At 36.1% G+C, this 26,799-nt stretch overlaps 2 protein-coding genes across 2 annotated transcripts in view; both read left to right on the forward strand.

Moving 5' to 3' along the window:
* Positions 1-26,799, forward strand: part of LOC134843757 (exportin-T-like) — a 551,312-nt gene that overhangs the window by 40,939 nt on the left and 483,574 nt on the right. The window lies entirely within an intron of this gene.
* LOC134843820 (uncharacterized) lies at positions 10,023-26,602 on the forward strand. Its single transcript, XM_063860108.1, has 10 exons — positions 10,023-11,360; positions 11,825-11,957; positions 12,121-12,683; positions 16,665-16,813; positions 17,569-18,006; positions 18,231-18,562; positions 18,728-19,336; positions 19,413-19,607; positions 23,316-25,125; positions 25,729-26,602. The coding sequence occupies exons 1-10, from the start codon at positions 10,084-10,086 to the stop codon at positions 26,391-26,393; spliced, it is 6,171 nt and encodes a 2,056-aa protein (XP_063716178.1). The 5' UTR covers positions 10,023-10,083; the 3' UTR covers positions 26,394-26,602.

The following is a 26,799-nucleotide window of genomic DNA, read 5'->3' on the forward strand; positions in this document are numbered from 1 at the left end:
CGAAATATAAAATTTTACCTTTTGACCCAGTTTTCTGAAGTTGTGTTATTTTTTTCAAAAAAGTGTGGATTATAATTTTTTATAGAAATTTCAAAGAGCTTCAAGTCAATTGTTTTTTTTTGAAATTCGTAAGTTGAAATTTTTTCAAAAAACAAGCGGGTTATTTTTTCTGTTTACTTGCGTTCATTGACTCTTTTGCAACTGTCTTTTGGTTATTTTTCAGATTTATCCGAGTGAAGGAAGCGAAAATTAAAACTTGGAAGAAATTTGGTCCTGAAGATGCCGATGTTCCTGAAGCACCAGCGGCTCTTAGAACAACTCGAACTCATTACGTCATTACGAGCGACTCAGATGTTCCGAAGCGGGATGACAACTCGACTGATGATGACATCATTATCCGAGGAGAGGAAAAAGAGGTGGATGCGGATCAGTTGGTGAAGGGTTACAGGTATGGGAGTACGCTGATACCAGTTACGGAGGCAGACGAAGAACAGATGAAGTTGACTGACAATGCAAAGTGCCTCAGAGTTGTGGGTGAGCAAGAATACCCTAAAATTCAGATGGAGTTAAGTTGAAAAGCCTCGTGGGCTCAAATCCCGAGTCATGGGGTTGTTTAATGTATTTCAAAGCATATTGACTTTAAAGTTTCAATGATCATAGTGAAGACACACAAAAAGGTCGATTTTTTTCGCTTCCTTTTTTTCAGGCCGAAGTTGATAATTGTATTTTGACTTTGTTTTCTTTTTCAAAGTTCATTTCGAATTGTTTTGCTATCAGGAAGGCAAATTACGCTCTCCAATTAAGATAGCGGAATGAGTATTAAAACGTGAACGTTTCGAAAGTGGAGTTGAAATTTAAGAATTTCAAGCGAAATCAAAAGTTCATCTATTGATCCAGTTTTCTCAAATCGGGTTAATTTTATCAAAGTAGTGTCAATAATAACTGATCAAGTCAGTGATTTCTTCGGTTTTCTTGCGCTTTACCAACTGACTGTCGGCAATGTTTTAAAGGCAGCTGGCAAAACGTGTTAACATGATTTTGTTCTTTTTGCTTTTATGCAAATTACAACGGTAACGCTTCCCATGTGCTGTTACATATATTTTAATCATTTCCATGTCCAATTATCAAAGTTAAGGAACTGGAGTTCTACCCTCTGATTTTTTGACGCAAATAATTGTTCAGGTTTCGCGAAACGTGAGCAAGTCAGTTTGAGTGAGGCGGTGGGGGATGGCAGTTGGGTGTTTGTGGCCCAAGAGGCAAACAACACAGCAGCCCTGGCAGTATCCGCTCTGGTGAAAGCATGCATTTCCAGCAACAGAATCATAGTGGCCAGATATGCATACAGCAGGGTAACATATTGAACTATGCGAAACCTGCATGCACAAATGCTTCGTAGAAAAAATATAACTAATCACAAAGTGTAACACAGTTTGTTTAATTTGCTCCTTAGGGTTAATTCATAATTATTAGTTGCTCTGTTAATTGCTTATCCAGTTATTTGTCAGCGCGCGTAACAAATGAGGAGAATATAATTTCGCACATGATTTAGGCCTCCAATCCTCGTCTGGTTGCTCTGATTCCTCGGTCGGAGACATTAGGACATAATAGACTGGCAGAGTACTTGGTGGGGGTGCAGTTGCCCTTCGCAGATGACCTAAGAATGTTCACTCTGCCCTCTTTTGACGCCATCACAGCAGAGCAGCTCAGACCAAATGAAGAACAGCAGAGGGCAATGGATCAGCTGGTAGCCAGTGCCAGACTAGGTTCGCTTTCATTTTCAGCCATTTATTTTTCATTTTCAGTCTGACATTGATTTCCATGAATTGAAGGACTGCACTTAATTCATTTTTTCTTATAATTCTAAAATGGTCAGTATTTAATTATACATAAATTTGTTTCATTTCTTGTGAAAAAATGATGTTTTTGTTGGGGTTTTGTTCTGACTTTCAAAGAAAGACTTTCGAAGAATACCATTCGAAAGGGGTTTACCTGTGATCATTTTGGTAAAGTTATGGTGCTTTAAAGATTGCCATTTTGTGATAATTAACGCGCGATATAATTCGTGCTATTAATGCGTTAGCGGATATTTAATCCGTCATAGAAATTGTTCCAAATTGAATTGAGGCACTCTTTTTAGTCTATTTAATACTTTTCCACATTCGAAATATATCATTTTGTTCTTTACATAGCGTGTGGGGGGATGTTTAAAAAAAAACGTCTCAAAACATTTTTCACCTGATGCGAGTAGTATTGTTGTATTAGGGGTTACGAAAACAGGTTACATGCTGGAACTGTGCCAACTTATCCTATGACAACTTTTACCAGATTTTTGTCCTGTTGGCATCGATATTCATTCGATAGTGTTATGTTATTTCAAAGTCAATTTTTAATGCACGGTTTTGTAGATTCGTAAAACATTCAATATCGAATATTTCGCAGACTGAGACGTGGCAATTTGGTTGGTAATATATTGACATAAAAAGGCATTCTACCAATGTAACCACAAAAATTTTTTTCCTGGCTTTTGTTCAAAAAGTAAGCAGCTTTCTTATTTGTGGATAATTTTAGACAGTGAGGAGTTGAATGATTATGAACTCTACCAACCGGGCTCTTCTTTCAATCCCTACCTGCAGAGAATATACCAATGTCTTTCTCACAAAAGATTATACCCGGACAAAGACCTCCCGGATGTAGACAAGGCAATCATATCCAGTCTGGAGTCCCATCCTTCGATTGTCTTCGGAGCTGCTGCATCAATTGATGAAATGGACTCTTTATTCAAAACGAAAGTGGTTGAAAAGACGAAACCCTCAACTGGCCAGACTTTGTTTTTGAAAAAATTGTCAGCTGACAAAAATGGCACTGAAGTGTTTAACGGGGGTTCCGATGAAAAATATGCAAAATTAGAAAATGTACAGAGTTTGAATGACGTGACTTCCAAGAATAACGGGGACAACATTTCTAGTATTTCGTCTAAAAATCCCAGTGAAGATTTCAAAAAACTTCTGGAAAGTAGAGAATCTTCAAATCAGGAGGAATCGATATTAGATTACAGTTCAGAGTGCAAAAAATGTGAAGACAAAGCAATAGAGTTTATTACAAATTCTTTCAACAATGAGTTTTTCGGTAAGGCACTCGAGCTTCTTCTTGTTTACAGAAGCGAGGCTATTAAGCGTGGTTTCGTGTCGAGTTTCAACTCGTTTTTGATCAGTTTGAGAGAGTTGTTGAAATCAAGACGAAAGGAACAGTTTTTGGATGTTTTGAAACAAGCAAAGACTACTTTGATTAACGACCACGAGAGTGATTTGTCTAATATTTCCATTCTTGAGGCGTCTGCTTTTAATGACGGAGATGCTTTGAATACTTCTTCAGTGCCTAATGGTGATTCAATCGCCGATGTTACAGATGAAAACTATGATGATGCGTCTGATCTGCTCGCGCAACTTGACTAACATTTTTGATATTTTGATGCTTCGCAGTGAACTTTTTAGTAGTCATCAATTGTTTCTGAATCATTTTAGTTTGAGATTAAAATCCATATCAGTTTTCTTTGAGCGTTAAGAATCCGGTTAGTTTTCTAGGATTTTTGAAACACCGAGATTCAATAATTTCATAATTTTAACTACATGTGTTTGAGTTTCAGAAAATGACGAATAGCAAGATTTTGTCCAGACAGAACAGATGTCTAGCCTTCATCTCTATCCTCCTTTTGTTCCTGTGTGAATTAACAGTTTGTTCAACACTCTGTTCCCGCAGTTTGTCTCGGCTGGCCCGGCAGAGGATCGAATCGGGCCTGGTCTCCTACATCTCACACGTGAACTCGAACCCAGAAGTGAAGCAGCAGGTGCAATTGAGTTCATCTTGTCCGCTGGCCAATGATATGTACCAGACCGAATATGAAGACAGATTGCAGGTTAAGCGTTCAGGATTAAAGAATATCTAAATTAAAATTCAAAAGGCTAAATTTGCCAATCAGAAAACTTTAATCAATCCGCTTTAATTTCGTTCGTAAAAGCCAAGGATGTTCAACCCGCATAATTGTTTTCCATATTGCTCCAGACCGAGTTTCATTTACCCTGTGGCAGGGGTGGATCTAGGAATTTTTCTAGGGGGGGGGCGAACTCCCCCTCAAAATTAGTATAGATTGGCGCCTTTAGAAAAATTATCTCAAATTAGTACGAAGGGCTTACCCTTTGGGTCGGTAGAGGGTCGAATCCCTGAGGGAAGGCGTCTGCCCCCCCCCCCCCCCCCCCCAAATCCGCTACTGCCCTGTGTACAAAGAACTGTAATGAAGTGTTTCAACGGTTAATAAAGGCAGTGAAGGCATTTATATAGGTGGCGTTGTTCTCAATAGCGTTTTAATAGCATATTTAATTGTCCATGAACGTAGTTCAGACTCTTATATAGGGCGTGATGATTTTTTTCTTCAGGAGACGTCTTAAAATGGTCTAATAACAAAAGAAGTGCTTCCATACTTAAAAATGCAAATATAAATGCACTGAGGTATACATGCACTTTTTGAGTTTAATTCAACTTCATTTGCTAGAAGGTAGGCAAAATGTACTTTCCAATTATGAAAGCTGAAATGGCTCAAAAAATTTGTCTAGTTTCGAAAGTGGAATTTAATTTTTAGGTTTCCCAGCGCAATGAAAATTTATCCTTGTAATCCAATTTTCTCAAATTTGATCAAAAATTTGCCAATTATAATTTGTTCTTGAAATTCGACGACCTTCTAGGCAATGTTTTTTTTTCAAATTCTAAAGCTAAGTTTTTTCAAAAAATAAGTCAATTGTTTTCTGTTTCTTTGCGTTCATTGACTCCTATCAACTGTCCTTCGGCATGTTTTCAATTTCTCTTAGTGGCACAAGTTCCTGTTTGATAATAACGGGTCATAGAATAATGAATAGGAAAAGTTTGCCATTTTAGCAGAATTTTAATGTTTTCTGAAAAACCTCAACCATTTTCCATCACCTCACCCTTAGAAAATTTAAGTACGTGGACGCTGTCATGTCGGAGATGGAGAGTTTGGACAATAGAATAGGTGGTAGAAGTTTCCCTGCATAAACGGCTACGCCCTCATTTTTGTTTTAAAAAAAAGGAAATTTTTTGTACTTACCGTGTTTTGAGAACTTTCTTTTTCCTCGAGACTTTCTCTGCCAAATTTGACATTAGGTTTCAATTAAGGGAAACTTTTTCACTTTTTTCGAAAACTGCTCAGCTAAATTTGAGATTAAGAATTCAATTAAGAGAGCATGTAGTAGGTGTGGAAACTCCCTTACTTTAGCAGAGAAATAACTACAGTTGCATAAATCCTTGACGTCCTTTTTTTGACATTTTTAAAATATGGCGTTTTCTTCCTTATCAGTTAAACATGTTCTGGAGAAATCTCAAACAGTGATCTCTAGTTTCAGCTGGACCACTAGATCTTGACTATCTACAAGAGAACATGGCGCAGTTAGGAGGACGTAAGGTTCGTCGTTCGAATCCGTCGAAGTAGAGTTTGTTTTCCTGCTGAAGTTTATATTAAGATGGTGTGATTTTTGACAAAGAGGATCTTAATATAGATTTGGTTGGATTAGTCTCATTGTTTTTTGTATCAAACCTATAATTTTTCAAATTCAAAGGGTTTTAAAGTCACCAAATATTTTCTTTGTATTTCAAAATTGCGAACAAAGTGCTCTTTTGCTTGCTTGGTTTTTCCAAAGAAGGTTACACGGCTAGAAGGCTTCAGTTTTGTAGTTTTTCCCAACCACGCATAGAGGAGAAACTTTCAATTCGGTTTTTTTTTAGCAAAGTTAGGTATCACAAACAACGTTAAATGAAGGCGAGTGTTCTATCATATTAAAGACTGTTCATTTCTGATTGAAGCTAAAGAAAGGTCTGGCAGCTAAAGAAAGGATTTAGCAGAAAAAGCTATATGAGTTTTCGAATTTTTAAACTGATTGGTGATTGGCAGCGTCTAGCAGGTATGTTATAGTATGAATTGATTAACGCCGTGAAGTTGTTTTAAGCCTTGAAATTCTTTTTAAAAACTTATATAAGCTAATAATTATAAATTCCTGGCGGTCAATGTGAGTCCTCCACCCTTTCAAATGAGGCAAATGCTTTGAAAAATGCTGTTTGCTATAATTTTCGAAACACTGTACTTCTGCTTTATGAGGTGGCTGTTCTTGTTTGTTTTAATCTTCGACGTGTTTAACGGATTGGATATTTATTGTTACACTTGCGAGAGCAAGTGTTTTCTAATCCGGAACTAGACTTTTCCCGTTTTTTTTTACCACACCGGGGATTTTTTGTTCTGTCAGCAATTGTCATCGTAGATGCAAATAATTTGATTAACTCGTATAAGTTTTAAATGGAGTGTTTTTGATTTACTCCTGTTATTTTTTTCGCTGAAAAATTTTATTCGGCCTAAATTGTTTTGGCTCATGTTTTATCTGCTTCAACCTTTTATTTTGTGGCATTTCTAAGGCAAAAAACGATAGATTTTTTTGAAATGTTTAGGTGGTTTGTGTTGCAAGATCCCAAAGTTTTAAAACTCTATCGCTTATGACAACAATTTCCTGTCGTGCTTTTTTTGTTTTCGGCTCAATGGGCGTCTGACCACTTGTTGTCGGCTTAGTGGCCGATCGGTTAATACTAGAAGCTTATTATGTACTGGTGGTTGTGTTTTATGAATGTTTTTTTTCTGAAATTTGTTTTTTAAGAGTAATGAACGTAGCGAAGACTCTTATAAATGCGATTTTTTTAATTCAGGAATGCTCTAATAACTACAGATGTGCATTCATGCCTTTATGAGTGCACTTATGTATATATGTATTTTTTGAGTTCAATTGAAATTCATCTCTTGAAGTTTACGTCAATAGCACTCCCCGAATACGAACGCCAAAATGGCGCGATAAAAACGTGAACGATTTCTAGTTTCGAAATTGGAATTTATTGTTTAGGTTTCTAGCGGAATAAAAACTTTCCCTGTTGATACAGTTTTCTCAAGTTGGGTTAATGTTATCAAAAAAGTGCCCATCATAAGGAAATTCAAAGAGCTTAAAGGCCATCTATTTTTTTTTTGAAATTCGAAGAGATTTTTTCAAAAAAGTCATATTTTTTCAAAAAAGTCGTGTTTTTTTTCTGTTTACTTGCGTTCATTAGTCTTCTCCAGCTTTCAGTTGGCAATGTTCATTGTTTTCCAATTTTTTTTTCGATTTTGTTATTCACGTCTTATTTTTTAATCGCTTGCTTGAAATGCTGCGCTTGCGTTGTGTCGCAATCAATGCGAAGCTCCGCTTCGCCTCTTTCTAAACGATGGTCCTTTGTTTTAGGATGGGAATTCATGGCGCTGTTTACTCTGTGGGAAATTATTCCAGGCTGAAGAATTTCTAGATGCACACGTGTTCCGCAAACACTCATCTGAGCCCTATGCTCCGGACAGTTCAGCCAACTGCTTGGCCGACAACTGCGATTGGCTCCGATGTGATGTAATCTCAGCTCCTGAAGATCTTCCCTACTGGAAAAAAGCTCTTTGCGATCGAAACGAAATGAATAGGAAACGAAATAAGTGCGTAAATGCCTTAAAAACGTGCATAATAGGGGCAGATTCGAATTTAGAATCTGAAATTTTTGAGTTTGCAAATAACTCGTTGTGTAGCTTCCTGACTTGTGAGAATTACTGGGATCGAGATCACATAGATATGACAAAATTGCAATCGTTCTTCAAAGTAGCAGGTGCTACGTTAGTTGTATTGGTTGTTTTCTGTTACTATATTTTGGTGCTCCAAATGTACTGTGAAGGTGAAGTTTCGGGACAGAATGAGAAGAACAAAAACAGCGCAGAGAATGAAAATTTGAAGTTAGAAATGCCGATGCGATTCGGAGATGTGCAGAATGTTCGAAAGCGAAATGCTCATGGAATTTCGTAGTTCGACGCTAAACAGGGATTTAAAAGATTCCTTTGGACAATTGTAAAAAGAAGGCTCTGGGAAAGGGTTTTCTCATCATGAAGCTTGATCATCGCTTATAGCTCATATCATAGTGCGCTACATTGAGAAAGGAAGGAACATTTGTCTGATGATTTTGGACCCAGGGAAATTTCTTACAACCGGGAAAAAAACGAAGTTGAAGCTACATAATTTTCTGTTCTAGATAGAGGCAAATAAAAATGCTAAGAGTGGCATAAAATTATTTTTGTATTATTAGATTCTCATAGTTTGTTCATTGCACCAATATATTTCGATTGGAAAGCTTTTTTGCATCGGCAGAAGGGTTTAAACTACAGTGCTGATGTATATAAAAAGAATAAAACGCATTAAACTTGAAATTTAAAAGGCGTTCTCTCCAATTGGGTTGATTGCTGTTGAAAAATGATGCTGAACAAGCTTGTTTAGATTTTATCAGAATAAATATGCAATTTTTTATGCAAATTTTGGGCCCAAATGTTTACCTCAAACGATCTGGTTTTTTTAGTCAATCAAAAACTACACCTAAATTACCGGTTCAATTGCTGACCGACTTATACTTCAGTGAGCCTATTTTATAGCTTAACAAAGTTCACTCTCCAAAATTTTTCTTAGTACATTGCGCTACAGTGAGAAAGTAAGGAACATGTGTATGACGATTTATGACCCAAGAAAGATTTTTTCTACTACCGGAAAAAAAACGAAGTTAGAGCTGCTTAATTTTCTGTTCTAGACAGATAAATGAAGATGTGAAGAATCTCAAAAACTTTTTCTGTATTATTAGATTCTCAAAGTTTGTTTTTTGCACCAATATATTTCAATTGCAAAGCTTTTTTTGTATCAGCAGAAAGATTTAAACTACAGTGCTGATTTATATTATCGGAATTAAAAGCATGAAACTTGAAACTTAAAAGGCGTTTGTCTCCATTTAGGTTGATTTCTGGTGAAAATGATGCTGAACAAACTTGTTTAGTTTTAGCAGAATTAATAAGCATTTTTTTAATTCAAATTTTGGGCCCAATTTTTTACCCCCCAAAAACTATCTGACTTTTTTAAGTCAATCAAAAATTAAACCTAAACTACCGGATCGAACGCTGCCTCACTAATATTTCAGTGAGCCTATTTTATAGCTCAACAAAGTTTACCCTCCAAAAATGTTTTGAGTAAATTTATTTTTTTGTCATAGCTCATGATTTTTTTCCAGTAACAAAGTTTTCAGGCTCAAATTTATTGTTTTCGCGCGACATTCGATTTTTGTTTACTATCAGTTCGTTTTCTCTGTTAAAAGGAAGGCAAACTCTACCATCAAACAGCGTGATTGACTTCTAATTTCGGAAATGGGATTTAATTATCAGTTATCCATGCGAAAGAAAAATTTAACCAATGACTCAGTTTTATCAAATTGGGTTAATGTCATATTATCAGAAATGTCTTAATCAAAATTGCTCTAGAAATTTAACGAGCTTTAAGGGCATCTTTTTTTGGAAGTTCGAAACTTGAAGGTTTTTTAAAAGTCACAGGCGTTCATTGTCTGTTTACTTGCGTTCATTGACTCTTTTCCAACTGTCTGTTGGCTATGATTGTTTAATAGCCAAAAATGTCATTTCTACTATTTAGTCATTTTTACTATTTACTATAACAACATTTTCATTTAGAATCTTTTAAAAATGTTTTGCGCAATATTTTAGATTTTAAGAGGCTCTTTGTGATATAATTGTCTCAGAAGCTTAACCGGTAGTTTTGCCGTGTTTTTTAACTGATAAAAAGTTCGATTTTGGAATGTTCGTTTTTGGAATTAAATTTTGGGCCCGATTCTTGCAAAATAAATTGCATAACAATAATTCTGCTAAAACTTCAAGCAAGTTTTCTCAGCATCATTTTAATCCTAAAGTCAACCCAATTTGAGAAAAACGCGTTTAAAATTTCAAGTTTTATGAGTTTTGTCCCGATAATTTAAATCAGCCTTGTAATGTATCTATCGCAGAATGCATTGCTAAGCATCAAACAATCGCTGCCGATAAAGCAATTTGAAGTTCAAAAAAACTGCCTCATTTGTTTTGTTTCAGACATGATGTGAAATAATTAAATACTTAAATTTCGATCTTTTCGAATTGATTACGAAGGCGGAAAAATGCTGAAAAGACGTGCCAGAGGTTTGTTCGTTCCGTCAGTTGTGAAAGCTGTCGAGGAAGAGTCCAAAAAGTCCATGAATGATGATCAGCCGGAATCGATGGTCCCCACAGATGGAACGCTGTCTCACCGTGAAACCACTAAAACTCCCTTTGAGGAATCAGCTGTGGATAATGCCTCGAGTGAATTGGTTGCTAATAACTTCGTAATCCAAGTTTCTACGCCAAGTGAAGTTCCGTTTGAAACCAACATTGACACAGATACTATTGAATTGGTATCTAATAAATCGGTTGAGCCTGGTCAAAAGATTCAATTTGAGACTTCATCAGCTATTGATAAGTCACTGGTATCTGAGAAGTGCGATTCTTCAGGACCAAAAGAGGTGCAATTTAGTTCGGGAAGTACGGCCTCTAATAATGCATCAAGTTTTCGAAGGTCTCGCGCTAAGGTTGCTCCCAAGATAAATATAGGCCCCGCAATTTCGAAAGCAACAATTCCAGAAGAAGAATATGTTCCGAATGGTAACACCATTATGCATAAAGGGATTGAGGAAACTGTCGATGCAATTAGAAATAAAAAAGTCGATGAAAGTTCTCGTTCTGAAATATACAAAGAAACAGCTAAAATTGTTGGCAGCGCCCCATCGAAGTCAAAACACGCAAATAGAGTTTCGGTCAACAATATTGGTTCAGTTTTAGAAAATAAAGAGAGTAAAAAGATTCAAGATAACATTCAAGTTTCTAAATCTGTTGATTCTGCAGAAAAACTGGATGAAATTCATACACCTAAAGGTGCCGGAGGTGAATATAAAACAGTTCACGAAAGCATCAATGAAAAGATAGAATCACATATCCAAAGCAGTTCCACGTCATCGCCGTTTAGACGTGGTAAATTAAAAGTTGCTCCCAAAATATTCGGTGCTTCGGTCATGAAATCTCCGAGTGTGAACCAGTCGGGTACTCCTGAGAGAAACAAAGACACGAAAGAATACCATGATTCTATAGTGAGAACAAAAAACGTTGAAGCGAGTCAAACAACTCAATTTAAAGATGTAAAATCTGATATCATTTGCCAAGATCAGTCAAAAGATGAATCATTCCAGACAGTTTCACCCCAGGAAAGCGTCGAGGTTCTGCCCACTAATATTTTCCAAAGACGAACCAAATCAAGATTTTTGCCCAAAGGATCATCTTTGGCTAGACTGGCAAGTAGTGGCGAAGTCAAGAAAACCATTTGCAGTCCTCATGGAAGTGCGCTTGTTGGCGTCAAATCACAAAGGTGCGTTTCATAAGTTTCGACGAAAGAATCGAGTCTTATATAGGTGCTGATGATTTTTTAAGAGAAGTTTCAAAATTTGTTCAGGCTCGAATTTACTTTTTCGCGGTTTGACTTGTGATTTCCTTTTAAGTTAAGTTCATTTCCTTTGTTAAAAGGAAGGCAAACTCGACTATCGAAAAGGAGAAAGTAAAGGTCTTGAAAAACGTGATCGACTTCTAGTTTCGAAAAGCAATTTATAATTTTCATATTTCCAGTGGAATAAAAAATTTATCTATTGATCCAGTTTCTCAAATCAATCATGGATTGTTCTAGGAATTAAAAGAGCGTTAAGATCATCTAGGTTTTTTCTTTAAAATTCGAAAGTTCAGATTTTTTTCTGTTAACTTGCGTTCAATGACTCTTTTCCATCTGTCTGTTGGCTATGTTTGATGTTTTTGGCGCTGTCACAAAACTCTTTGTTTTAGCTCCCTTGGTAACTCCCCTCCTGTTTCTAGCGACGTTCCGAGTTCTGCGATTGAGAAAGATGCGTGTTCAGATGAAGTTGTTGGCACAGCCGAACCACCGAAGAGTGTTTTTACTGCCATCGTGGAAACATTGGTAGGCTGATTGTTTCAATTGAGCGATACGATTTCCTTTCAGTGTTTTTCTAATTAATTTACAGCGACGCAGTTTAAGTTTAGTCTGTAGTTTGGAGTTTTAGTTTAGAGGTTTAGTTCGTAGGGACTCAACAAATCATGTCAACAAATTAGTTTTTTATCAGGGTGCTCAAAGTCAGCAAGCAAACAAATCACCTGAGGTGGTCACAAATCGAAACTCAATTCAGGCACCTGAGAACCCGAATTTAGATGCGATGCTTATTGAAAAACCAGAGGAAAAGAAAAGGGAAAAAGTGGTTCCAATTTCTATTGATCTTGAACAACTTCAACAACGAAGGTCAAGTTTGACACTTGGTGAACTGATTAATTGTACTGTGAAAAACTCCCGCAAAATGGATCCCAGTTGCAAGATGGAAGCACCAGATTTGGACGAACTAATGAAAGCCCAAATAACGCAGCGTCATACCCGACGAATTGATTCGAATGCACCCAATATGCTAACCTTAGACAGGATTAAGAAAGAGTTTGTGGAAATATCTAAGAAGGAACCGGGAATCGTAAAGTCAGAACCGAGTGATGATAAGAACTCGGTTAACGGAGAGACGAATAACAACAGTGATGCCTATGCGAATGGAACCAAGAGTGAGTTCGATGACACACCGTCCAATGTGTTTGCGCCTCGACTAAAAATGGGCGAAGATGGCAAATTTGTTTTGGACGAAGAGAGGTAAAATTGTCCGATTTTTTCAACAGCTTTTACATTCTAACTCACGCGTATGCTTGAATTATCACTTAAATTGCTATTATTACCCTTGCCATAACTTTTTTCCCGTAAATAATTTCGTTCACGGAATGGTCAAATAGTAAATTCTATAACCGCTGAATACATAAAATCGTTGGAGTAAATATGTACTCTTCGACGTTAAGAGTTGCAGGTGAACGTTAATAGTTGCACTTAATAGTTAATAGGTAAGTATTTACACTATCGGGCAGCCTAGTGTATTATAGTGCGAACAAAAAATTCGAACTGAACCTCTTAAGCCCTCCGTAATAAAATTGACAAAATAAACATGAAAAACTGTCAACATTTTTTTGATTTTTTAAATCGTTTTTTTTTTTGCGTTTAAGTTTGTTTCGTAAGTTCGTTTCAAGAAAAGTCTCATAATTTATTCAGGCTCAAATTTAATTTTTCGCGGTTTGACAGTGTAAAAGTCACGAGAAACCTAATTGAATTCTAGTTTCGAAAGTGGATTTAATCGTCAGGTTTCCTAGCGAAATTCAGAATTTACCTATCTATCCAGTTTTTTTTTTAATTTCAGTGAATTTTAGCAAAAAAGTCTTTGAAATTCGAAACAACAATTTTTGTCCGAAACAAGTTTGTATATTTTTCTGGTTTCTTGCGTTCAATGATTTTTTTGCAACTGTATTTCGGATGTTTTTTAAGTGATTTGTTTTTCGGCCCAACGTGGTGTCTACTCAAGAATAGTCTACTTTTTTACCTTTTTCAGGTTTTGTTTTGATGCTTTTTTAAGATTCAATTTTGAACATTTTATTAATGTAGTTCAGACTCTTATATTTAACAAAAAGTCTTAAGTTTTGCTCAGGCTTAAGTTTTCTTTTTAGTGGCTTGATTTTTGGTTTATTTACTCAAGCGAAGTGAAGTATACTATTACGAACTCTTTTTTTTCAACCTAAGTCGCAAATAAAAGTGCTCATTAGTGGCACTTTTGGTATATTTCAATTTCATCATATTTAAGCGTATTCAAATATAGGTAATTTAATAGCATATAGTGCTGGTTTTTTTGGCTAGTGTTAGTTCCTGTATGAAAACAACAGATGTGAAAATGTATGGGATTTGTTAATTTTTTGTTTTATTTTTGCGACCCTTTGGAAATTTTTTGAACTTTCGCAAAAATTTCGTTTCTTCTCAAAAACTCCTGAAGCATTTTTCACAACTCTGGTGTCATTGGAAAAACTGGCTGGTATTTTATGTGCCTGCATATTTTGCTTGTCTCTTTTCAGTTTACACCACGTTCTACGGCTTTTGGTTAATTTTTAATGTTTTTTTTTACTTTTCTCAAAAACTACCCAGACAAATCGGAGAATAAGAGCTCAACCGGAAGAAAAATTGTGGTTTGCGAATCTTCCCTGCGCAAGCGGCTATGCCCTGCGTTTTGAAAAAAATGGCCTTAGTACTGTGCCCGTTTTTTGGAAACTTATTTTTTTCTTCAAAAGTTAACCTGCTGATTCTGAGGTTGATATATCATTTAAACTAACATCGTGCTTAGATTTCTCCTGTGTTATCTGTTTCGCTTTATTTGTTTTGTAGAAAAGCCGATATGGACATCGGAAAAATCCATTTTTTGAAGATTTTTTTAAAGAAATTTCATCACTGTTCTCGAAAGCTACTAGCGTAAGCCGATATTAAGGATTCAATCTAAAAATCAGGGTGTGGAGATCTTCCCTGCATACAAGACTATCCCCATGCTTTAATAGAGAAAATTTTGTGAATTTAGGAAAAGCCAACTTTTTCAATTTTTGATCGTTTTTTGGAATCTTTTTCATTTTTTTTTTCGAAAACTATCCAGCCAAATCTGAGATAAAGAAATCAGTTGAAAGATCGATTAGTTTTTTTCTTTAAATTTGCAGCTTATCCTCTGGTTAAGCACAAAAATCACTAGGGTTTTGCGTTATGTCCATTTTTGAATCTTTCGGATTGCGGTATCAGTACAAAATATGATCAAAATATCAAAACATGTGAATCTAGCATAAGCTGGGCAACTAGTTTTTCTTCCAAACGTCCGTGGCGGAATTGCGAGGAAGTGAAAATCCTAATCAACCAGTAGGAGATCCAAATCCAAAACATTGAAATAGTTACAGTTTTTTGGTCGAATTTTTCCTGCATCGCATTGACAATTTGATAGAAACTGCAGCTGCTTTATTGGTGGCTAGTGTTAGTAAAATTTCTAGCAGTCATGAAGCAGATGTGAGAACGTGTTACACCCAAGCCTTGCAAAAAAGTATCTCACAGTGTTTTTCAACCTTTTCCTTATTTCACTTTGGTTTGCTTGTTTAGAGATCTTTTTTGCTTCGCCTCTGTGTTTAAAGTTCAGTTCATTTTGTTATTTGAAGGGAAGTCAAACCGCACTATCGAACAGCAAAAATGTGATTGACTTCTAGTTTCTATAGTGGTATTTGCACTTGCAAAGCGAGTGTATTTATACCAACCTTCGTTTTTTTCCAACCTAAGTCGCAAATATTGGTGCCACTTTTGAAGCACCTTTACAACTTTTTCATAGCTTGTGCTTGAATATTCGAATAGTAATAAGTCTACAATTGATGCATTTTTATTTGATCAAATGAACCGAAAAAAAATGATTTGTTTCAAACAACATAATAATAATTAAAACTCGATTTCAGAAGTTTTCTAAATTAACATATCTCGCAATTTTTTGAAATGCATAATTTATACATAATGTGCCTTTATGCTTTGCCATTTGTTACTTGCAAAGACAGTGTGGATGCCTTCAGTTTGTTATATTTTTTTTACAAATTTGAATCTATTTGTATTTGGTGCCACTTTTGAGGAATTGATTGGCAATTTATTATTAGTATATGTTTATATGCTGCTTTATTCGTGACTTGTGTTTGTCGGTTGTTAAGCTTGTGGTTGTTGATAGTTCGTGTGACTCAAAATTTCTTGATTGCAGTTGGTCGTAGATTCGAATCCTACACGTAGCCGAGTTTTTGCTAATACGAGGCTTATTTCTATTTTTTCTTATTTCACTTTTAGATAGATCTGCTTTTCGGTCGTGTTCTCGCAAGTGTTTGCGAAGCGCAGCTTCGCCTCTGTGTTAATTTTTGGTTTGATCCAGTTTTTTTTCAATTGGGTAGTTTTTCTCAAAAAAAGAGTCAAATTGATCTGGAAGTCGAGGACCTTTTTTGCCATATATTTTTACATTGAAATGCGAAAGTTCAGATTCTTTCTTAAAACAAGTATGTATTTTCTTACTTGCATTCATTGACTCTTTTCCAACCGTCTGTTTGCTATGTTTTATCTTCCTTGCGTTTTTCGATTTTGATTGGTAATATTTTAAAGGTGCAGGTGATTGAGTTCCAAGATTTCGTTTTTGGATTGCATTTTGAATAAACAAGAATTTTTTATTTTTCGGTTCACCTGCAAGTAGTGATAGTCATTCAGTTTTATATCTCAAGTGTGCAAAGCTCTGCTTTGTCTGTGTGTTAAAAATGTAAGATCAGAAATTTAGAGCTTGAGTGAAATTCTGAGGCTTTACTTTTGGGATACCTTACAAAAAAATTTCGCAGCAAGGATTTACGTTTTTTCGAGTCGAAAAATGCAGCGCAGTTTCTTCCGCGATGATTTCCATTTTTCTTTCAGAAAATTTACTCAGGCTCAAAATTACTTTTTTTCCAGTTTGACTGTTGTTTTCTTTCTTAAGTTCAGTTCAGTTGTTAAAAGAATTGGTTTAAATTTGATTTAAAAAAGTTGGTTTAAATTGGTTTAAATTTGATTTAAAAAAGTTTCAAAAAAATTGTTCTAGAAAAATGAGTATTTTTTGTTTACTTGCGTTCATTGACTGTTTTCAAACTGTTTTTTGGCTATGTTTTTTCATTTTCAACCAAGCAGATTTATACTTTCAAATTTGATGACAGAAGGGAAAGGCCTAAGTTTTTAGCTGCTGTTTAGTCTGGTGATTGAGCAGACGAGTGAGTTGATGCTGAATAATGGAGTGGTGACACAGGGAAGCAGTATGCCCATCGGCACCTACCAGAAGACCCTTTCTCGCTTCCATCACAGAAATAGCATCGGATGTAACATGTTTTGGACTGAAGAAGGTAACTGTGTTTAAAGATGATCTTTTGACCGAACAGTTTATTTAAATTGATCAAACAGGTGAAAAAACCTAACAAGGGAAAGGTTTAATAAAAATCTTGATTGTTTTGTCCAAATTTGCTTTGGACGTTTGGGGATCTTAATTTCGTTTTTGCGTGTCAATGAACTTAGCGAAGACATTTACACATACGTTGATTTTTTTTTGTTTTTTTTCACGTCGTGTTGTGTCAATTAACGATTAGCTATGTATCCAGTTTTCTCGAAACTCAATTAATTTTATTACAAAGTGTCAATATTAAAAGATTCTTGATTTTCGAAGAGCCTTGAAAATTTTCCCAGAGAAGTTATTTTTTCAAATGTGTTCATAAAAAATGTCAATCAACGCTGTGAAGCATTTATAAAGGCGTGTTGAATGTTCCGACCGCTAAAAGTGGAGAGGAACGCCTTGTCTTGGGGTGTCTTCTGGTTATTTAACCAAGCAGAGGTACCACAAAATTATCAGAGGTACCACAAAATTATCATATCACTTAAAAAAGAATTAAATAAATTTCTCACTGTTGAGCCTAATTTCGAGTTTGCAGGTAATATTTATAATAGAAGAATTTTTATTTGAGCCATGGGATGGAGTTTTTTTTCAACAAAAAAGCTTTTTTTTTGCTTAAAACCGAATTGTTTCAACAAAAAAGTGAGCCCTGTTTCTAGGTCTCATTGAAAGTCGTTGACGTTTTTTCAACTAGCTATTGTTTATGTTTCTTAGAGCTTAAAAGACTGTACATGGGCATCCAAATGGTTGGTGTTGACTTCCTGATGTTGATGACACTCATCCCTGACCGGAGTCACAAAGAACTGAGGCTAAAATTCCACAGGATAGACATACAAGAACCTCAATGGGCCGACAAACTACTTAGCCGACCGCTCCGCTATGACAGACAACTGCACATCAGTCGATACAAAGCCGAGTTGCGCAACATGTCAAGGAAATTATACGAAAAACGCAAGTTGAAGTTGCAGTTCGAAGCTATGAGGAGGAATGAAAAGGGTCATTTTAACGAGTGGTTTTTGGAAAGAGATTTTGAACAGGAAGAGGAAGAACGACAGGAGCTTCTGAAGAAAGAAGCGGGCAAGAAAACATCTTCCAAGAAATCAAAGAAGAGAAAAACTGAGAATAAAGATGGCGGTGATCCAGAAAATGAAGGTTCGTCTGATTTGTTTTGCCGTTCTTAGAACGCAGTTTTGTTATAAGCTCAAATGTTTGAAAGTTTATACGCGTAGATTTTTTTTTTTTTACTCCAATTGAAGCTCAATGATTTTACGATAGGTGCAGTGGAAACAAACTTTTGCAAAATTTTTTAGTTTTGTCGGCGCAAGAGTTCTTAACCACAGAACTTGTCAGCCATAATCAAATGGATTTATGTTTAGATTGCATTTCAATTGATGGTCAACAAGATGATACTTCGCAGTCTTCATCGTCGTCTCTGAAACATAAAAATCAGCGGAAACGTAAGACTAATGGTGAGGGGGACCAGAACGTCTCTGGTACTATGCAGGCAGTTGCAGACTCCAACTTCATTCCGCAGTCTAAAAAACCACGAGGCAGTAGAAAATCGGCGGATAAGGACACATCCTCAAAACGGGGACCGGGAAGGCCCGTAACGACGGGAGAGAGCTCAATGGAGACTATAAACCTATCAATACAAGCCGCCATTGAGCGGTACCAGGGTATTAAAAGTGCAACCGAATATCTCTTAGAGGCAAGTACTGAAACTCCACAGCAAAAAGAATTACACATCATTTGCTCTGTAGTTGTGGGAAAAAAATTGCTAGAACAAAATGACTAAAAGTTCAAAGCTCTTACTGGAGGTTTATCGCGTTGAGGTTCTTGATTGAAACCTGTCAAATATAGTTATTTGTTTCAGATGGATCCAACAATTCTAGATGGCACAGGCAACGAGTACGACGTTGCGGATCTTGATCCACGATCTAACCTTAAACTTGCTAAAGCCTTAAATTCCCCCAATAATGTAAACGACCCCTCATTTGGAAATGGGTTCAAGTCAATTGCAATAAGCCTTCAGTTCCCGCAAGTGGCTATTCACAACGAAAACTCTATGACATCAGAATCATCATCATCATCCATGGGTTCTTCGTCTCAGTTTTCTGCGCCTGGAAGTTCCAGAACCTCGGCAAATAGCTCACCCGGACCTCCAGATCTGCGCCAAGTAGCGACCGACACTGATATGTTTGACAGCGCGATGAAAAACCCTAATTCGGGTATAGAAAGAAGAAAAAGAGCTAGCGAATCTGAAGCACATAGCGTGTTAAAATCTACTACTGTTGTCGAGAGTGTGCAAGAGTCAATGGATTCTGACGAAGTGCAGCGCCGAGTTAATTTGAATGAGGAAAGTAGACAGCAAAATCAAAGATTGCTAGCTGAAGTATCCAAAGTTTATCAAAATTGTCTCAGAGAAAGCGGCGAAGATGCGCTGATCATTGATGAAACTGGTTCAAGTGGTATTGTGAAGCAGGTTTGTGTAGTGCATGACTCTAAAAAAATAATTACCAAGAAGTCTCCCAAAATCTCTTTTGATCGATTTTTTTCAGAGCGAAAAGGAAAAACTCGACGAGCGTTTGAATGCAGTCAAATCTAGGCAATCAACTCAGGAAACTACGGAAGTTGGTCCAATTGTTACTTACACACAAACAGCCGCCTCACAATGTAATGAAAAAAACAATCCTACCACCAGTTCTGGCAGTCCAAAAGATGACCAGATAGAAGACTACGTTGGATTCACTGCCGTAAGTTGAAACTTAGTAGTAGTGATCGATAATAATACAAAACTATAGCATGAATTATGCGACGAATTTTTTTTTAATTGAGTGAAATACTTTTTACGCTAGAGATTATTAAGTGTTACACTAAATTCATTGTTCTTTCTCATTATACCCATCCAGAGAACTAGAAACCTACAAATAATTGTTCTGATTATCGGAAGCGTCGATCATAAATGTTTCTTGAAATTCAACGAGCTGTAACGTGAAGTATTTTTTTTTCGAAATTTGAAAAATGTTTTCAAAAAAGAATTAATTTAAAAATTGAGTCTCAACAGGACCTCCAGTGGGATTATTTGACCCATAGTTTTTAAATTTTTTCTCGTTTTCTAAAAAACTACTCTCCCATTTATGAGGTTTTTGGGCTCATTGGATAGATCGGTTTGTCAAAAATTTTTAGTCAAATGCAGCTACGCCTAATTTTTTTATAGAACAAGTTGTGGCCCTGTAGTTTGTCATTTACTAAGTCTGATTTGGATTATGAAGTTTTTCGATTGAACGGTTTCGGATTAGATTATATTGACTCAGACAACTTATATTGCGTAGTTTCGAAGGGGGGAAATTTCTTCGACAAAATCAGGTATTATGAAAATTTATAGAATTGGGTTTTTTTTTTATTTTTTGAGACGCGTTCGACTTTTTTTTCAATTTTTGCCAATTTGTTAAATTGGTAGAAAACTACTGTTTCGATTTTACACTAGCGTCAGCTTAGTGTGTTATTACGAACCTTCTTTTTTTTACTCTAACTCGCAAATAAAAGTGTTCATTAAAAGTGTTCGCTTATTTGGAAATTTCACTCTGAAGGATTGGAAATTGCATAGCATATGTTCTCTGCTTTGTTTGTGGCTAATGTTTAATCTTCTATCTACCAAGAAGCTTCCGTGGCTGAGCGGTAAGTGAGTGTGACTCGTAATTTCTAGGTAGCAGGTTCGAATCTCAGACGTAGCCGAATTTATGCTAATTCGAGGCTTATTTATACTTTTTCCTATTGTGCTTCATAAAGCTGCTTTTTGTCGTGTTCTCGCTAGTGTTTTGAAGCGAAGTTTCGCTTCGGTGTCAACAAGTGGTATGAAAAGAACTTATACTCATCTATGTGCCTGCATAATCTTCTAATATTTTTTTCTTAATCTGTACAGCCTTCGAAAAAGTCTTTAGGGGGAATATTTGACCCAAATTTTTGAACTTTTTCTCATTTTCTCAAAAAGTACTTTCCTATTTATGAGGTTTTTGGGCTCATTGGATGGAGCCGTTTGTTGAAAGTTTTAAGTCAAATGCAGCTACGCCCAATTTTTTTATACAACAAGTTGTAGCCCTCGGACAAGTCCAATTTTTGCTTTTTTGACCGAATGTTTTTGAAAACTACCTTCTCAAGTCTGAAATTTTGAGATCAATCGAATCAATGGGTTGTGGTAAGGTGCCTTAAATTTTTGACAATGCCCAGTTTTTTAAACTGTGCCCAGGCACTCGAAAAGTATATTGTTTGTTTTTTGAAACTTTTTGATTTTTCTCGAAAACTACCTAGCTAATTTTTATGTTCAATCGATAAACCCGCTTTTGGAAATTTTCTCTGCTTAAGTCGCCACGTCCTTCTTTTGCAGAAAAGTCAAAATTTTGAACGTTAGACTTTTCTAGAATTTTTCTTAGAAGCTCCCTATGAAATCAGATATAGAGGGTTCAATCGAAAGAAATGCTTGTGATACTTTTTCCTACAGAAGCGGCGACTCCACTTCTTTCTAAGAAAAAATGTCGTATCAAAGGGAAGATTCCTGTTTCTCATAAACTCTCAGTCTTCTCAATTGTTTTAGTAGAGAAACAACTAAGGTTGTGGGCAGCAAAGTCTCATTTTTGAAATTACCCATTTTGTTCCGCATCAGTATCACAAATTCCAAAAATATCAAAGTTGCCTCTAGTTTAAGCGAGATAAACGAAACTTTTTGATTCATCTAATTTTTGCACATTTTGCTTTTGCACATTTTGCACATTTTTTTGACTTTATTTTTGCACATTTTTATGACTTCTTATTTTTTTCACTTCGTAGGTTAGGAAAAAAAATGAAAAATGTGCAAAAATTAGATGAATCAAAAAGTTTTGTTTATCTCGCTTAAACTAGAGGTAACAATTTTTTTTAACACAGATGCGAAGCGGAGCTTCGCATCACTTGCGATTCGCAAGTGGTGCGAAGCTCCGCTTTGCCCCTGTGTTAAAAAAATTGTCGATCATAAAAGATTCAGGAAATTCAAAAAGCTTCGAGCTGATTTAATAATGTCGATTAACGTAGTTCAGACTGTTATTATGGTCGTTCAGACTCTTATTATGGATAACCGAATAGCAAAAGTAGTGTGTTCATACTTATAAATGCAAAGATGAATGCCCCTAGGTATATTTGCATTTTTTAAAAATTCAAGTTCATTTGCTAGAAAACAGGCAAAATGCACTCTCCAATTATAAAAGCTGAAATGGCACGAAAATACTTGATCGATATCTGGTTTTGAAAGTGGAATTTAATTTTAGGTTTTCCAGAGGAATGGAAACTTTTCATAATAAATTAATTTTCCCAAGTTTTAGCTCGAAGTGCCAATGACAAATTGTGATTGAAGTTCAAAGAGCTTTAAGGCCATATATTTTTTGTTTGAATTTCAAAAGTTGATTTTTTTTAAAAAAAAGGAAGTCATTTTTTTGTTTCTTTGCGTTCATTGACTCTTTTCCATATGTCTGTTTGCTGTTTTTGTTGTGAAACTCGAAATTTGAAAACATTTTCGAAAAGTCCAATCCTTTTTGCTGTCTCCTTGAGTTAATGGAAACTTTTCCAATTGACTGTTGGCTATGTTTTGCCTTTTCTACTCCATTTCTCTTTACTGTATTTTCTTTGTCGTATTTACACAAGCGAAGCTTGTGTGATAGTATGAACTCTCTTTTTTTCCAACCTAAGTCGCAAAATCTGTTGCGACGCAAATTATTTTGCGACAAAATGTGTTCATTTTGAATGTGTTTATTTTGATCAATAACCAGTTCGTTTTGATCAATAAACACCACACAGACTATTATATTATAAATAGCACTTTAGCTTCAAGGTATCATGGATCTGTAGCGTAGACGTAGGGAAGCAGACCCGCAACAAAATAAGAGGGTTCTAACCTGTGCAGGGTCGTTTTAATGAACTTTTTCGTATACTGGTTAAAATGCGTCCGCTCTACAAATTGAGGCATGTTAGTTGGTAATTTTTTTTTCAATTTGACTGCTAATGCGTAATAACAGGCTTGCGTCACTTAGCAATTATGTAGACTCATAATTGGCGTGCGTCACTTAAAAAAATTTATAGTTTCTTTATTCAGTTTTTCCCAGTAGCGTTATCGGTCATATTTTTGCTTGTGTATGCGAAGTGCAACTTCGATTCTGTGTAAAAAATTGGGAGACCGTTTTGAGTATTATACTACATATATTTGTTGTCGTTAACCAGCGAATAATTACAAAAAAAAACATGCACATACTAGATATTTATAATATGTATTAATTCAAGACGAACATTTGACATCAAGATTCTGTTTGGTAGGTTTCAGTAAAAGGTTAAAATAAAATATAGAAGCATCATTCCTTCTAGGATTACAAACACTTAGCTAGCCTTTCTTTGACAGGTTTCGTGGTCCAGGTTAATTGCCTGCATTTGGTTTGTTTTAGAGTGTTCTCGTATCCATAGACAGAGTTCTCCATAAGGCCTTAACAGAACCAAATTCTCTTGAACAGTACTTGAAATCCGCGGATGAATTATTTACCGAGTCGATGAATGGTTGTGAAAATGAAACCGGTGAAATTATTAAGCACTTCAATGAACCCTCAACTGAGGGCAGAGTGAAAAAGATGAAGGCAAAAGGTTTTCGGAAATTTTCAAAAAAAGCTAAAAAGGAAGAGACTAAAGAATTGTCTACGGAAAGTGAAATTTCTAATCAATCGGCAATGGATATTGGAACTGAAAAGTCATCCAGTAGTGTAAATGCGTGTAACCTGTATCCTACAATTTCACTTGAAAATGGTATTGATAATCGTCAATCCCCGGTAAAAGAAGGATCAAGTTCAGGTAACATTCAATACAAAAACCCTTCATTACCAGATAAGACTTCACATGAGCAGAATGAATCGCCTTGCAAAACTCCGTTGAAAGTACCCTCAAAACTCCTCTTTAAGCAGTCACCTCTTGTTAACTCGCCTTGGACCAAAAAGTTGATGGAATCTTCTAAGCTTCCCGAAGAACTTGCAGATATGCTTGAAATTGAGTTCAGTGACGGAGAAATTAGTAAACTTGCAAATGAATTCAACGAAAGCTTCATCGAGGATACCAGCTTCGATAGATCTGAAGTGAAACTAAAAACTTCAGTGGAAAAGGAAACCACCCTCGAGCCGTGCGATGGTTCCGTAAATGATCACAGACAAAGCATTCCAGTAGTTAATGTAAAAGAATCTATCGCCAGTTCCACTAATTTAGCCCCACTAGAACATCGTCATCAGCTAGTTGGTGATTATGTACAATTTAGGACAGAAACAGTTACTCGACAATCTAATTTTAACGATTTGTTGGACCCATGTGTAGCTAGTAGTCAGGAATCCGTTGTTTCTCATGATGATCAAGATGTGATAACAGCAGAAGCTGCCAATGGGCTGAATGTAGCAGAATGGGCTGCAGAAGTATCAGGGGTTGAAAGAAATAATTTTGCCGCGACAGTTTCGGCTAATTCAGACCACCGGCAACATTGTCAAACGGTTAACTCTGTAAACGATCTTCCGTTTCCACCTCAGTTATCTCAAATATCTATCAGTGCCGATGGCAAAGATTTGAGTGACGATGGTTTCTGTGATGAAACTGACACAGGCATCGAAGGTGGAACTAAATCATCGGTGGTGACTGAAGTTGGAGAAATGCTTGGTGACATAGAAACTGAAAATGCTTCTAAAGAATTGACAATGTATAATGAAGCACCTTCAGATGGCAGTAACGGTAATTCAGGCGGCAACGAACAAGTCGACTTCTCACTAGGCCGAGTTCCTTCTCCGCCGCCAATTCCAGAGAATGGAGAGATTGGTCTGATAGTGATTCCGGAAAAATTGCCATATGCGTTCTATTTCGACGGTGTGAACATGATTGCAGGCTTAGTGAGTGAGTCACCTGATGATCCTAATGGAAGTGCACTTGAGACCGAAGGCGAAAATGAAATGGTAGCTGAAGTTCCTGCCGACATCACGGAAGGAGAAGGATCATTCGAATCGTTTGAAAGTGGAATAGGAACTCTTCCTGAGGAGGAAAAAAATGGACTTGAATTACAAGATAACACGAAGTTGTCAGCGGAATCAGAGCGGGAAGATGGACTGGGCGAAAGTGGAATAGAAGCTCTTGAAGAACAAAAAGATGATTTGGAGGTTCGAAAGGACGAAACAAAGTTAACGGAATCAGAAAATACGATAGCACAGGAAGACAATGGAACGATATTAGATTCGGGTAAGACAAAATGTAACATAAAAATACTATTTCTTCTTTTTTCATCAATCGTGTTTGCTGGAAGTTTATTGTCGCTCGGAACGAGGAACTTGGTATTCGAGTATGTTTTGGTTTTTTAAATTTTTTTCCACGCAAAATCAGGTGCCATAAATAATAATCGGAATGGGTCGAGTGATCTATCATATTGAAGCCCTTTCAGTCTTGATTCAAAGGAAATTCAACAATTTGAAAGTGGGCGTGCAATAGCGTGCAAATTACAATAGCTATTTTGTGCTTAATTTAAGCCGTGAAAACTTAGTTATACCCGAGTAAAGTAAGTTTTTGTTGTTTTTAGCGCCATTTTTGGTAATCAAGAACTCGAAAAAATTTTACAGTGTTTTTTTTTTCGTTTTTAGTTATTTTTTAAAAAAAAAACTTTTTTAATTGGCTTGTTTTTACTATGTTTGTCGAATATGCCTAAGTTCTCTTTTTTCGTTCAGAGCTTTTTATCTAAACCAGCAGAAAAAAAACAAAATTGATTTTTAAATATTGGATATTTAAACACAATGGTCGGAACATTCTGTGCTACTGGCACAGTAAACCGCTATCCTTTTTTGTTTTCAGAAGCACCAGCGAGTCCCCTTGTTTCAAAGAGTCCTTCTCGAACCGAGATACATAATTCAAGAGTACCTCAAACACCGCCGAAGAAAAGTGGAAAAGGAGTTCAACTTGGCTTCGACCCAGGTTTCGGAACGACTCCGAAAAGCAACCGTGGCAATTTGACTAGTTCATATCATTCCTCGTCTTTAATCTCCACATTGAAAGGCAAAGAGCAATCGAATCCCTCTTCAATAACATCTAAATTGCAAGAGAAAGGTCGACAGACACCCGAAAACAAATTAGGGCTCAAGACTTTGAAAGAGAAATCATCTCTAATCGTATCGATCATTGAGACTGAAACGCCAGTTGAAAGAACAGCGAGCGTTAATGAGTTAGCGCTTCTGAACGACTCAGAACTCGTTCCAACAGTTGTTCTTGAAACGCATCGAGATGATCACTTAATCGGTGAAATTATGCAGGAAACAGAAGTCATTGACCTTGATGCAATAGAGGAAACAATCGGCTCACAACGTCAACATAATTATCAGTCACATGCGGTTGAGAGTGAAATGGGTGAAGTGTTTATTCCGAAAATAGCACGTAGAAATCAAGAAATGGAGCAGTTCATAGATGTAGACCTATGTGATGAACTTGATAGAACCGAACATAATTTTACTATCCGGCATTAATGTCTAGAAATAGAGACTGAATAGTTAATTTATAATGAGTTTATATTAAAAGATTTGGAGTATTTGATATATTAGGTAAAACAAAAATTTACTTTAACATGTTTTTGTTCATTTTGAAATACAGGAAAAAATGCGAAGTGATTTTGTTAACACTTCTTGCTCTAAAATTTTCTGTTTACTCAAGGCCTCGTTGAGACCAATAAAGTTTATTTTTTGTGCAATATTTTAATTTTCCTAATCAAAATATAAAAAATAAATTCTAATATTCTATTATCTTCTTAAAAATAGCCAAAGAGATCTCTCATGATGTTCCACGACAACTTGCAATTTGGCGTTATGCGAGTCCCAATGTTCAGGAAAGACGTATCAGCGCTCGAAATGGATCCACTTCGCTCCAAACTAGAAA

Source organism: Symsagittifera roscoffensis, chromosome 4, assembly GCF_963678635.1.
Source record: "Symsagittifera roscoffensis chromosome 4, txSymRosc1.1, whole genome shotgun sequence".
NCBI lineage: Eukaryota > Metazoa > Xenacoelomorpha > Acoela > Convolutidae > Symsagittifera > Symsagittifera roscoffensis.

Excerpts from the sequence above, each read along its gene's own strand:
- LOC134843820 (XM_063860108.1), top strand. The coding sequence starts at position 10,084 with ATGCTGAAAAGACGTGCCAGAGGTTTGTTCGTTCCGTCAGTTGTGAAA. Across the intron at positions 12,684-16,664 it reads TTTGTTTTGGACGAAGAGAG|TCTGGTGATTGAGCAGACGA; the intron begins GTAAAATTGTCC and ends GCTGCTGTTTAG. Across the intron at positions 19,608-23,315 it reads ACTACGTTGGATTCACTGCC|AGTGTTCTCGTATCCATAGA; the intron begins GTAAGTTGAAAC and ends GGTTTGTTTTAG.